The sequence below is a fragment of the Eretmochelys imbricata genome, chromosome 6, assembly GCF_965152235.1.
Source record: "Eretmochelys imbricata isolate rEreImb1 chromosome 6, rEreImb1.hap1, whole genome shotgun sequence".
NCBI classification, from domain to species: Eukaryota; Metazoa; Chordata; order Testudines; family Cheloniidae; genus Eretmochelys; species Eretmochelys imbricata.
The window spans coordinates 76524634-76539588 of record NC_135577.1 but is presented as its reverse complement, the minus strand read 5'-3'; the positions used below and the strand labels follow the sequence as shown (position 1 = coordinate 76539588).

General features: G+C 39.6%; 1 protein-coding gene across 1 annotated transcript in view; it reads left to right on the top strand.

Annotated features, from left to right (window-relative positions):
• SPRED1 (sprouty related EVH1 domain containing 1) overlaps positions 1–14955 on the top strand; it is a 116717-nt gene that overhangs the window by 79916 nt on the left and 21846 nt on the right. Inside the window, exons 3-4 of the mRNA XM_077818940.1 lie at positions 1043–1211; positions 2853–2902. Of these exons, the coding sequence (XP_077675066.1) occupies positions 1043–1211; positions 2853–2902 (219 nt within the window). The remainder of the gene's footprint in view (positions 1–1042; positions 1212–2852; positions 2903–14955) is intronic.

The following is a 14955-nucleotide window of genomic DNA, read 5'->3' as shown; positions in this document are numbered from 1 at the left end:
ACAAAACAAATGCTGAAGTTAGCATTCTGAAAAGACTATATGGCAGGGTTAAAGGAAAAAAATAGCATGTAACAACTTATCATGAAGTGCTTTAAATTTAAACAGCTCTGCAAAAACATGAAATAAGAAGGCCGCTGTTACAGGCTGTTCACTATTGACGTTTTTAAGCAACAAATGTAATATAACTGAACTTTACTGTGTGATAACTTTAAAACAGAAAAATGGCAGAGTGATAGGAAGATTGTTTTGTTTCATAACTGGACAAACTGCCTGCATATGCCTGGAGTATTTTTGTGGTCAGATGTTTATTTATATTCTTTCTCTTAATATTAACACTGTTTTTATTCCAAATGTAGTACAGCACAAATCATAGATATTTTTTAAATGATATTTCTGGCTGTTTTAGCAAATAGAGTACAAAACTACAGCTGTCTGTATCCTGCTTGTTTTCAGCTTTTAAATTTTCTTTAATGTTTTAAGTAGGTTTGGCTTACTTACAGATATTCATTCCTGCTACTATATTAATTTCTACGCCCAGTGACTTCTCCTGTAGAAGGTGGAGATAAATGGCTTTGACACAGTATTCAAGGTAGGCCTAGCCTACACTCAGAAGTTTTGTAATAGAGCTATGCCAGCAAAATCCTCCTTGTGTAGATGCCGCTTATACAGGCAAAAAAAGTGTTTTTGCCAGTATAGCTTATACTGGTTTGGCAATCAAAATAAAGCTATACTGGCAAAAGCATTTTCATGCTGGAAAATGATGCCAACGCTAGGGCTCTTGCTTGTATAGAAATGTTACTAAAGAAAAATCTCACTCCTCAGTGACACTGCTATATTGGCAGAAGTTTCTAATGTAGACCTGGCCTTAGTTGAAACTGCTTGTTTGTACTGGGAAGAAATTAAACAAGGACTTGTTAACTGTATTTAAGAAGTCATTTTTCAAGTACAGTTCCAAAGATGTATATTGAATATCCTTTCTTTGTGAAATTTGTGATATTTTCAGAGAATTACAATTTTTTTTTTTCCTCTTCATTTCTGGAAGGTGGTTTTGGAATGTGCATTAAAGAAGGACCTCATTTACAACAAAGTTACCCCAACTTTTCACCACTGGAAGATTGATGACAAGAAGTTTGGCCTCACATTTCAGAGTCCTGCTGATGCACGAGCATTTGACAGAGGCATCCGTAGAGCTGTAGAAGATCTCTCTCAAGGTGTGTGTCTTGGTTTGGGGTTTTTTTGTTTTGTTTTTTAAACGTATCCGTATTAACCCTGTGAAATGACACCGTAAAAAGTATTTTGATGTAATGCTGTTAAGTACTTAAATATTTGCATTGTTCTACAGTAGACTGTGGTTGTAATGGTTATACAGTTTAATAATACTTTGAATTTCTCTAGTAGTTTCCATCTAAGGATCCTAATATTTTGTTAATGAACTAATTCCCAAAATATGCCTGTGTAATGAAGAAGCATTATCTCCATTTTACAAATGAGAAAACAGAGGCATAGAGAGGTTTAGTGACTTACCCAGATCATACCAGAGGCCTGCGATGTAACTGGTTTGACCATATCCATAAATTCCCAGTCCTATGCTTTTTTAACTACAAGTCCATCATTCCCATTGGTTGATACTGTTTTGTATATATTAATGGATTCATGCTAGTATCTCTAGGGGCATGTCAAATTATATGTTCTTAACATGTGAACTATGTAGCTGAATGGTCAGACACCTTTAAGATCACTTTCTTTGCTGAGATGCTTCGTTCATAGTAATTTTTTTTAGCAGACACTGTCGAAGTAAGTGCATGCATGAATTTTATGTAGGATCTGTGGAGAAAATGTCTCATGTAAAATCTTAAGCACTGGTCTAATTGACACAAAGTCCGAGAGCTGTGCTTGTATCATAGAAACTGATGCATAAGAAAGACAGTAAAACAAAGACTGTTTTGAGGTAGAAACATAATAAATGGGGAGGAGGCAAAAAAATATTTGCCAATGGAAAAGGGAGTGAGTGTACCTTTCAGACGTATAAAAGGGAAAGTCAAACAATGGAGAGTTTAATATTCTATGTAGATATCCTTCTGAGATTATTTTTTTTATGTGCATGAAGCAGTGCTAGTAAAAGGAAGAATGCGAATTGTTTTGTTCTATTAAAAAGACTTGTCATGAATTGAGCTCTGAGAGAAAATGCAAGACTAATCAATGAACATTTGAGCACACACTTTTATTTTTCCCTTTAATGTGGATCCTTGTGTATTGTCTGTGTGCACTTATTGATGGTATTCCAAAGAAACTTTGAAGGAAATATTTTTGTCTTTAGATATGCTCACCATATTGCCTTTTTACCAATTCATTCAGCTTAAGGCATAATTCTGGGAGTTGCAAGATTTAGTATGAGGGAGTAGCACAAAATATATTAATGCTTAAAATATTTAATCCAAAAGAAGGTGCTTTCTTAATTCCCTTCTGACCTTAGTATCTATGAATTCTGATTCATGGTAGAGATTTCTGGGGCGGGGTGGGGGGTGCGGGGAGAAGCTTTTACAAGACAAGGAGAGGAAAGCAAATAAATAGGCGACTAGAAATATGCAGTGGTAAGAACACAGCAAAGCAGAACTGCAAGCTAGTTAGAAGACCATGCTGACAAGAGCAGCAGAAGTACTAGGAACCTGTATTATAGGCTCAACAGCATAAATGATAAAGCAGTTGATCTACTTATTTAAAGGTCTATGTATTTAGTTCAGTTTTTATATCCTAGGTTGTTATTGGAGGTTCAGATGGAATGATTGAAGCAATATATAGTGAAGGAAGTAAAACAAATGTTGTTTATTTTTGCCCTTTTCATTTTTCCACAGGTTGTCCACCATTGCACAGTGACACTGAAGTGGCTGAGGATGGCTTTCAAGTAAGTGTTTTAACTTTTATGCCAATTGCATAATTTAGAGCAAATGACAGTTGATTGACTTCTGTAATTTTATTTTGCTGCTTCTTCCTAGTACTTATAGTATTTTAAGTTTAATTAAAGTGAGTTTTCTAGATTCAGTATTTTGGAAAGTACCTCATAATCCAGCCTCTCTCTTATCTTTGTAATGCATATTAAACAAGGAGATGGTTTGACATTTTAAAAGTCCAATTTTTAAGTTTGTTGTCTGTTCTAGGGGAATGTGTGTCCTGTTGAAACAAAGTCTGATCCTCTGGTAACATTTAAAGAAAAGCAGAGGAGCCTGGGTCTTTCAAAAATATACAGTTTTATTTGCTGACCAGAATAGCATTGTGGTGTTGTATACTCTGCTGGCACTGGGCATGATTAGGGTCATGTGGTTTTTGGTTTGGTTTGTTTTTTTGGAGGGTGTGCAACACAACCTAAAAGAGTCATAGAGTAAATGGTGGGAAGAGTCCAATCCAAACAGGTTAGTCATATTGGAAAACTTCAGATAATTTTAAATAAAGCTGGTGCCCCAATTAAAGCTGTCCCTAAACATCTTCTAAAGGTTTTATTGACCCTAGCAACATTACAGGATTAATTTTTATTTGAACTGTTCTTGAGCAATTTCGGTAGACAACAATGAGATTAGAAGTTTAAAAGCTTCCTTAAAATTTGCCACCAAAAAATTACGGCACTTTATTCAGAGACACCATTGAGTATTCTGAAATTGATATGTAGTAATAACTACCAAGTTGTTATATAATTAAAAACCCATGTCACCTCCGAATAAAGCATAGGTGCTTTTCTTCATTTATAAGTGTGCCATGTAAGTCCCACTATTTTATGCAGCAAATACAAAGAAAATCTTACTTACTTTTTCGCCTTTTCAGATATCCCATTTAAATAAAAGATTCTTTTTTTGTATATGCGGTTCTCCTTAAAGACTTCAGAGTCACTCAGACAACTGATGGTATTCTAAAGCAACTTTTTGAAGGAAAGATTTTTGTCTTTAGATGTTAAATTCTCGTGCTGCACATTGCCTTTTTACCAATATACTGAGCTAGAATATAAAATGCACAAAATGACAAAGATAAGATTAGCAGACTACCTGTATAATTTGAGGTCCTGGTTAAGAAACAAACTATTAGTGAGGGGCTATTATAATTCCAGTGTATAGAAAGGATTGTAGTGCAAGTGGATAGGCAAGAGCAATCTAATTTTATCACACAATAAAATAGGGATTTAAAGATGGAAATTCCCTAAAGCAGTGGTGTCCAAACTTTTCCTGTCACACCCACCCCCCCCTTACCAGTAATGGAATCTCTCTCTGTCCACCCTCTGGTCCGTTACAGCTGAGTTGGCTAGCAGAGGAGCTTGGGGTCAGAACTGGGAAGGAGCAGGAGTGGGCCTGAGGACAGAGAGGGAATGGGGATGGTGTGGAGCTGCAGCTGGGGACAGAGTGGAGCTGCAATTGAGGGTGGAGTGGAGCTGAGGGTGGAGCAGGGCTGTGTGGTGCTCCCTTCCTGCCCCTCCCCCCCCGGTCCCTGACACGTGTCCCCTCACCCCCAACTGTTCCTCTGTGCCGCCCCCCCCACCCCTTCGAGGGGAAACACACTACAGACTGGGAGCACTGTTATAAAGTATAGATAGAAGGGACAATAATCTTTATAATATTTGTTAGGGAAAATCACTTTATAAAATTTTATATATTTTAACATAATTTAGACAAGTTTATAATAGAATTACTTGTATTATAGGGAGAGTGGAGAGTCAGTTGCCTTCCCAAAAGATGGTTGTTACCCCTATTCATAGCAATTAGTTTGAGATTAGTGTACAAATAAAATTCATCTGAGTACAGTATCGCATACAGTCCAGAACACACAGTGTAAAGTGCCATCATGACTAGCAATCCCTATTGTAGTCATATTTCTGATCTGTCTCTTGGTGGCAAAACAAATAGCAAAAAAAACTTCTCCCATTCTATCTGCATGGCATAGTAAAGTAAGGGATATTTTGGTAATGAAGAAATTCACACAGCAGATGAGACAGAAAAAGACGTGTTTATTGGGTAGACCACTTACATTTTCAGACAAGGACTGTACATTGCTAGTGAAACCAAAACTTCTACAATCATGTGAATATTAGAGGGGGAAATTAAGGCTTATTAATTATTTGGAGCAACTACTCTAGCCACCAGGGATGACATTCTGGAAAGATGCATTAACTGGGCAGCTCAGGATTCCCTCAGTATGGAGGAATCCTAGGCTGGCATAGGCAGAACTACACCCTCGTTTCCTACTTCCCTAGAGTAGAGAGTGCATTGAGGGCAGGAAGAGGCATGATCAGAGCACACTTACAGCTTCACATAGGGTAGAGGAGGTCTGTAGTTCACTGTTGTTAAAGTGTGTGAAGTAGTGGTGGAGTTGGGGAGGTTAAGGAAGTATGAAGTTGGTATCATAAAAATAATCTCCGTTCTGGGTATTTCACCAGCAGTCCCTTTCAGAACTGTCAGGTTCCATGCAGTCTTGCATTTGGCACCCTGTCTCACATTCCTGCACGTCATGTTTTGCTATGCTATGGGAAGGCTGCAAACATTTATTTGTATGTTCTGTTTTGGCCACTCTGTCTCTGAACAGGCAACCAGACACCCCCTCTATTGCAGTTCCCCTTGCTGCATCCCAGCAAGAAAGGAGCACCTGAGGAGGAAGCACCACTACCACAGGGCGAGAGGCCCAATATTAGTTTCAGGCACCTGCGTGCTCTCCTTCTCCTTCCCACAGTCAGCTGCACCAATCTCGCCTACGATTTCCCTGACTTCCAGTACCATTATCCGTAGGAATCACAGCAGCACCCCACCCCACCATGCTTCTAGATACCCTTGAGGACCCACCTACCCAAGACACAACTGCCAAGTTTTGTTCAGCTCCGTGTTCTACCACCTCCACTGCTCAGAACAGATTGGGTTGATCAGAAGTTTAAGTTTAATCTAATTTGCACATAACCATAAGTAATTGGCACTAATGTCACACGTGGAGCAGAACAAAATGCATCAGCTCTCCCCCTTTGAAGTATGAGGAGTTCCTTGCTGAAGCTGCAGCACAAGGCAAATTCTGACTGAATTTTGAACTTTCTGTTTATCCATATGTGTTCTACGGACTGGAAGGGTTGGGGAATCTGTCACACGCTAAGATGTGCTAGGCTGATTATAGTTAAAATTTCAACCAGACTTTGTACAGCAATGCTTCTGTAGGGCTCGGTGCTCTTTTTATGTTACTTCATTGCAGGATTAGCATAACAGCAGCACCACTAGATGATTTCATTGATTGTACCATGTAATTTTCTTACTCTTCAACCCTAACCCTCTAGACTACACCCCCCTTGTTTGAGAGCCTAACCTCTCTTCCATCAAGGCAAGTACTCCAGCTCTGGACTCTGGGAGGTATGTTATATGAAAAGGTCTATAATCACTTCCTTGACAAAAGCTCCTGTGCTAAATATCTGGAGAGACAGAGCTCATCCAGTTTTATTGCGCTAAATCTTAAAAGGCTTCATCCCCATTCCACTGTTCTAGTCCAGGCATATCTTCCAATTATTAGGTAGTACTTTCTTTTGATACATGCTTAAATTTTAATGACTCAGTATATGTACACAATAAGCCTTTAGTTTAAAAAAAAAAAAAATTGGGAGGAGGGGGGAATAGAGGTGCAGGAGCATGTTTAAAATATTGGCAGAGACATCTAAAAGATAAGCCCCAAATTGACCTAATCTGAACTGTTCTTTGCTCAGAGATGAAAATGCTAAAATATTTATTTTAATCTTTGAGGCATAATCCACTTGCTTTAAACCAAAATTTTGTTGTAATATGTCCAATACAGAGTTCATCCTCGCAATCTGTAGTTAAAATACAAGGTGGCGGACTTGTATTCAAATTGATAAAGATATTGCTACAAACGGTAGTGTCCTGAAATTCACATCACAGCACAGTAGCAACTATTTTTACCATAAACCAGAATTCTGTAGTTCATATTATTTTTTGTTTGTTGGGATGCTAGACAAATTCACTGAGATTTCAAAGATGTTTTGCTGATATTTGTAGTAGGTTCTTAACTGTTAATCCACTTTTTTAACAAGGTTTTGCAGTCTTCTCAAATTATTTTGTACTACACAAATCCCACAAAAGGATTGTGTACATGTGCAGTAAGAATATCATAATATTAAGCATATAGTAAATATTGTAAAATGTGTAATACAACGTTTAGCATATAATACATTTTATTATAAAATAACTAGTTATGTAAACCTGTCAAAACCCTAGAAATTCACAGTAAAAATCTACGTATCGTCTCTGGACTCACTTTATACTACTACTAGTGTAGAGCTATTAAAAGATGATATATAACAACATTACACAGTTATAAAATCCCTCTAATGTGTGGGAGCTAAGTTTGGTGATAACTGAACTTCTTGCTTTATAACTTTTTTTTTTAAGGGTCTGTAACTTTATGTTCAGATGGCTTTTTGGTTTAAATGAAAGAAATGTATGTTAGAGCATAAGCTCTGCTGCTACTGAAATCCATAGGAATATTATTAGTATAAAGAATGCAAGTTTGGCCACACACAATTTTAGTAAAGGCAAGACAGAACATGAATAATTAAATATTTTAAAAAATGAAAATGAGTTCATACCTTCCAATACAAAAGCTAAAGGATACCTATCTAGAATTAATGAGGGAGAGAAGGTAGGTTGTATAAATGAAGAACCCTGAAGAAACTTAAGAAAATTCCCAGCTGACAACCAAATCTAAAAGGTTCTTTCTCAATTGAGATCATTTTCATTTGCCCTTCAGACTATATAGCTTAATATTTACTTTTCAACTGCAAAGTATTGAAATCTTAAACATACTTTAAAGAAAAAACCAGCACGTCAGTTTTTCCCAAACTGCTATTAAGTGGTACAGCTATATTTATTGATTACAGTGAGACTAATGCTACCATTTATTAAATCACTTGTGTGTTATATCTGAAGACTTTCACTGCTAGCACTCAGTGTGCATGTTTTTATTGTTTAGCACCATAAAATACCAATTCACCACCATAAATGGTTAGCTGACATTATTTATTTTTCAAAAACAGTTTTCTTACAGTAGGTTCAACTTAACATTTTAAGTACAATTTATTAACTAGTTACTACATTAATTCCAAATGGAAATTTATATAAAAAGGTTAGTGCCGTCATAAATGGTGTGTGTGTACGTGTATATATCTCGCCACATACAAACATAAAAAGCAAACACATGTATAGAGACTCTAAAGGACAGATTTTTACCTGAGGGTACAGTGGGTGCACACAGACCCAATTATTGCTCATGTGTGGGACGCTAAGCAATGAGGCATGTATTTATCGGATTTTCTTGTTTAAATATAGGACATGTGGGCTCAGCTGAAGTGCATGTTTTTGCATTCGGTGTACCTGCAGTTTTAAGTGGCTGGCCATAGTTGTTTTCCTCTACCAAATATAAATTTATAGATACAGGGGTGATTTTTTGATTTTTAAATGAAGAAGTTAAGGATCATAAACCAAAAGTGAAGAACTAATCAAGATTTTTTCATCTGTTTTCATCTGATAGTGAAGTCTAAGCATACAGTATTGTTGGAATACTTGCATATTTCTTTCAAATTGATATGCTTATTTTAAATTTTGATTTTGAGACTTGCGAGATACGTACATCAAATATGTTACAATGCCCGACAGATTTTGTTGTTCAGGTATATTGGTGTGATCAACAGGCCACCAACACTGTTTCACTACAGTTTTGATGTGCTTTTAAGACAGGAAGTTCTTCCTTGAGTTTCCTGCTACAAGTAAAGACAGAGGAAAATTTAAACTTGATGGCTAAAAACAGAAATATTGTCATATTCTTTGACTCCAAGGAAGTGCTTGATTGTTGTTGTCAGGATTAAGTGCTTCAGGTTTTTAGCCAAAGCACTTAATCCTGCACAAGCAAAAAGGCTTGTGATTCACACACATTATCTAAAATGGTCTTACTGCAGCAGACAGGATGTAAGTTGGTCATGTTCCTTTTTGTAAAGATAATGTTTAATGAGTGTCCAGGTTTTTGTGTGAAAATGAAGTAAAGCATCCATTTGTGTATGAAGTACACATTTGCATACTTCTGTTACATGGCTGAATATATGCAAATTTTGTAGATATGTATGAAGTAAGTTACACATGGCCTCTTACAAGTAACTGCAATCTAATTCAGGAGCGATACTATAATGTTTGTAATTTCATTTGTTTCATGTATTACAAGGTTAAGAAATTCCTACACAAATTATTTGCATATAGCATATTAATTAGGTTTAACTCAAAGCAGTAAATGTGACAGTCATCCGTATTCCTTATTTAAATTTAATATAGCAGTTCTGTGTGTGGGGTAGTGCATACTAAACAAGGAAGAGGAATTACTATTTTTTTCTGATTAAATCAGCTAATAATTTGTGTTAATCTCTCCCTATTTGCTTTTTCAAAGGTAGACCACCTCCTGTTATGGTTTATGAATTTGTATACCAAATCTGACACCAAAAAACATTAGTGTTCCATTGTGGTTAGGCAAAGCAGATTTAGGAGAAGGAATATATGTCATATGTCCTATTTATTTTTCCTTAAACTGTTTAAAAATATTCAAACTAATCCTGACAACATTTCAACACTTTCAGAATCTAGGCCAAAAAATACATGTGATTGATTATAGTGAAGGCTTTACTGCCAAATCTGAAAATTGCTCCATCAGTCTAAGAAATAGCTAAAGCAGAAGGTGGTTACTTTAAATTTATTGAGATCTGTTTCACTTACTCAAATGAAAAAAAAAATTACTTAAAACCTTCACCTGTTGGTTAGAATCAGGCAGCAAAATTTCAGGCCTCATGGATGCAAAATACAAGTAAGGGAAATGTGGTCTTTTATCCTTCCTTCTGTATAATCATTCAGAATACTGAAAGCAGAACATTTTTAACAGTGTTTGCAAAACAATGCTGAATTCTCTCCCAGGCAGAGAAGGGAGAAGGGAAAAGTGAGGAGAGAAGCTTTGAAGAAGAGAGAAGCTTTTTGGTTTTCATTTTCTCTACAGCTGTCATCTGGCTTTGAATTCCGCTGGAGAGCTACAGCTGGATTCATTTTATTGCTTTTCCCAGCATCCTTTTGCCTGTGAGCACAGAAATGTTTTAGTAGTCTTGGGGAAAAAAAAGTTAGTATCTCGTAGCAACCATAGGACAGTAATTATTATACCAGCAGCTGGGAGCAAACCAGATTTCCGTTGTGCATTAAAAACTGGCGTAGATTACTTTACAGATGATACTGACTAACCTATGCTTGTGCTGAACTTTGCAGGCTGTGGTAAAAGGATATTGAATGTGGGCGGTGTGTAATTGCTGTGGAAAATAGAAGAGGGGGATGTGCATGTGTGTTTGTGTAAAATATATTTAATGTAACAAATTTTGTTCTTAAGGAAAATTTTACATGCTTGGTTCTTATTTAAAGAATTTTTTTCAGTGTAACTGGAGTTTGTTTCTAGGATTTCTTCAGGTTGTCAGTATTTCCATTATAAATGCTGTTTCTCAGATGTTCATAACTATGCCATAAAAATTCACATTGGACTAAAACTTGGCATATATATCCTGTCCAAAGTAAAGCTTTTTTCAAATTTAATAAAATTGCTTTGGATATTTCTGAATTATGAGTTCACTAAAAAAGTTTATTGGTTCACTTAACTATTTTGCACCCATATAAAGTAAGCAGCTTTGTTTAAATAGTCATTTCTGATATTTTGAAAAGGGAAAAAAACTGTGAAGATAATTAAAAGGACACTGTCTGTGTCATTAGGCAAAATGTCGACCTTTCTACAGTTTACCTTCCTCAATTACCTTATGATTTTCCAATTCATTTTCCTCCTCATCTCCACCCTGCCCTGAATTGAGGAGAGTGGGTAAATAACGAAATGGTCAGGTCACTAATACAGAAAGATCTGGATCGCTTGGTAAGCTGGGCTCAAGGAAATAGGGACAGATGATAGGAAGGAACGCAATACAAAACGTACTATAGCAACCCATGCTGCTGTTTGTATGTTGCTATTTTTTAGCACTTTAGCTCAAAGCTAGCCATGCGTACACTTTACCTGAGCAGGAAATTTTATACTTCCAGCTGCAGTGTAGACTTACCCTAAGATGTGCCTCCAAACTATGCTAATGCATACACAAATGGATGCTTTGCATACTTCTGTTACATGGCTGAATATGTGCAAATTTTGTAGATACAACTTAGGTGCCTTTGTTTGACAGTTTAGCTCTCAAAATTTGCACAATAAATCCAATGTTTAGGTTTTTTTACCTTTTTTTCTTTTTTGTGCCAGAGCATGGATCCATAGATTCCAAAGCTAGAAGGGATCATTGTGATTATCTAGTCTGACCTCCTGTAAAACACAGGCCATAGAACTTCCCCACAATAATTCCTACAGCATATCTTTTAGAAAAACATCCAATCTTGATTTAAAAATGGTCATTGGAGAATCCAACATTACCCTTGGAAAATAGTTCTGAGAGTTAATTACTCACTATAAAACATTTATGCCTTATTTCCAGTCTGAATTTGTCTAGTTTCAACTTCCAGCCATTGAATCATGTTATATCTTTCTCCTCTAGATTGAAGAGTCCCATTATTAAATATTCCCATATAGATACTTAAAGTGTAATCAAGTCAACCCTTAACCTTCTCTTTGTTAAGATAAATAGATTGAGCTCCTTGAATCTGGTATAAGGTATGTTTCTAATCCTTTAATTGTTTGGCTGGCTCTTCTGTGAACGCTCTCCTATTTATAATTATCCTTCTTGAATTATGGACACCAGAACTAAACACAGTATGCCAGCACTGGTTGAACCAGTACCAAGTATAAAGGTAAAATAACCTTCCTACTCAAGATTCCCCCATTTATGCATCCAAAGATTGCATTAGCCCTTTAGTCCATAGCATTGCATCAGGCGCTCATGTTCAGCTGGTTATCGATCTCCACCCAAAATCTTTTTCAGGGTCACTGCTTTCCAGAATAGAGTCCTGTATCCTATGAGTATGGCCTACGTTCTTTGTTCCTAAATATGTATATTTACCTACATGTATACGTTTACATTTGGTCAAATACATATTTGCTTGAGTCCAGCTTACCAAGCAATCCAGAGCTCTCTGTACTAGTGATCTGATCTCTTCATTATTTACCACTCTCCCAATTTTTGTGTTATCTGCAAACATTCAGTGTTGATTTTATGTTTTCTTCCTGGTCTTTACTTAAAAATACTAAATAGCATAGGGCCAAGAACCGATCCCCATAGGACTCCACTAGAAACAAACCTGTGCAATGATGATTCCCCATTTTCAATCACATATGAGACCTAGCAGTTAGCCAGCTTTTAATCCATTTCATGTGTTCCATGTTAATTTTATATCTTTAGAGGAGTTCTTCGCGTGCTTGTTCATATCCATTCCATTCCATTATAGGTGTGTCTGTGCTCACAACGTGCACTGGTGCCGGAAGTTTTTCTCTCAGTGGTATCTGTAGGGGACTGGCTCTGGTGCTCTCTGGAGTGGCACACGTATGCACCAGTATAAGGGATGCCACTGGCTCCCCCATCCCTCAGTTCCTTCTTACTGCCCGTGACTGTGCTGGAATGTCTCCTTGCTTCGCAAGATTTCCTGTCTGTACTGTGTCCAGTAGTGAATTTGTTGTGTATAGTTGTTCAAAGTTGTATAGTTACTAGTTTCCTTAGTGTTAATTTAAAAATAGTCAGTTAGTCCTGTGCGGGACTCAGCCTAGGGATGGGGCATGCCCTGGTCCCCGGGCTTCAAACCTTGTGACAGCTGCAAAAAACCCTTGCCAATCAGTGATCCCCATGAAAGCTGCCTGAAGTGTTTAGAGGAAACCCACATGAGTGACAAGTGTCACATTTGCAAGAGCTTCAGTCTGCGAACTAAAAAGGAGCTGGACATTCGTCTCCGAGCGCCCCTTATGGAGTCGGCCCTTGCACTGGCCTCAGAGCCGGCAAGATTGGACTCTGCTCCAAGCCGGCACCAACCTCTGACTGGCACCATTCCCCATCCCCTATACCAGCTAAAGAGCAAAGTATGGCCAGGAGGGGGCGTTCTCCTATGTCCCGTAAAGGGAAGGAGAGAGCTGGAGGAGAGTAGACCTGCATGGGGCAGCTCTTCCCCTCTGGATGGTGGCCAGGCTCTAACTCCCATTGAGCTGTCGAGACCTGCCCCCATCCCAGGAAGTGGCAGAGGTGCTCAGCACCTGGTGGTTTCATCCACTCAGGACATACTGTCCCTTCCGGTGCTGCCCACGCTGGCCGCTGAGGTTCCCCATTCAAGGGGTAAACCTGCCTTGAGACCCTTTCAGCGGTCTCCATTAGTGCGGCACTGCTCCTCACCACAGTGGGTGCCCCGTCAGCGTCTGCCTGAACAGCGCCACCAATCCCCGGATGCGGAGCTGGCCTGCCAGAGTCCCTGGCGTCAGTCCCCAGATTCTAGTTACCGTTCCTTGGGCTCTAGGCATCGATCGCCAGCAGCCTGGCACAGATGCACAGCACCAAAGCCCAGAGCACCAGTGCCAGGAGCGCCCAAGCCGCTCTCACAGCACCATTCCAGAGGGTTGAGATGCCAGAGCCTGGTCACCAGATCACCAGTACAGTTCACCGTGAGCACACTGACAGTCTCTGACAGTCAGTCTTCTCGCTCCTGTTCCCAATCTACAAAGCGGCACTGCTCTCTAATTGTGAGGCATCGATCATCAGGTTACCATCACTGATCTGCCGAACGCTACCATTGGTCATTGGGGTCACAGCACCAAGAGCCATTGCCCCCCTACAGGTCCTCAATGGATGTCCACAGCCAGAGCTGACGGGATCGGGGTAGATAGGTAGCCTCGGTACCATCCCGGTCCCCCAGACAAGTCTCTCCCTCCTCGGGCTCAGACAGCAAGGAGGAGACCCTGCTCGCAGGCCAATGCCAACCACCAGGGGCATTGGCATTCCCCTCTGGGCTACCAGGGGTAGCATTGCACCAGGGCCAGTGGCTGGCCCCCTGGCAACTATGGAACACATGGGGGATTTCCCCACCCATCACAGGGGCATAGGTTGGTCTGCCTGCACCGTGACTCGGTCGCAAAGTCAGAGCAAACTCCCCAGGGCTGGCCAGCCTCAGCCAAGCTCCCTTATCAGAAGCAGCGGAGTTGGCAGACCCATCTGTACCTGCCTCATCATCATCTTCGCCTGATGAGGCAATAGCAGGGCCCTCTCACTTGGTTCCTCAGGATGATGCAAGGGCCCACCAAGAGCTTTTGAAGAGAGTTGCCTCTAACCTGGGGCTGGAAGCCGAGGAACTGGTGGAGCCCTCAGACTCCCTGTTCAATGTGCTAAGTGCAGCAGCCACTTCCAAGGTGGCATTGCCAGTGCACAAGAAAGTGGTAAAAATTACTACGGCTCTGTGGCAGACACCCTCCTTCCTGCCCCCCATCTCCAAGCAGGCAGAAAGAAAAATCCCCACTATAGGGTATAAGTATCTTTATACCCACCCTGTTCCAAGCTCACTAGTTGTGTCAGCGGCCAATGAGCGCAATAGGCAGGACCAACCAGGATCGACACCTAAGAACGAGGCGGGAAAGAGGCTCGATCTTTGTTAGAAAATTTATTCTACGTCCAGCCTCTAGCTGAGAGTGGCCAACCATCAGGTCTGTCTTGGCCATTATGATTTAAATTTGGCAGTCTATGGCCAGATTTACAGATTTGCTGCCAGAGGAGTCCAGGAATAAATTTCTGGCTATCCTCGACGAGGGCAGAGCTGTGGCCAGGGAAGCCCTCCAAGCGGCCTCAGGTGCGGCAGATTCTTCGACCCAGACCATGGCTTTGGTAACTTCAATGAGGCGGACGTCCTGGTTGCAGTTGTTGGGCCTATTGATGGAGGTTCAGCAATCCATCCAGGTCCTCCCATTAAA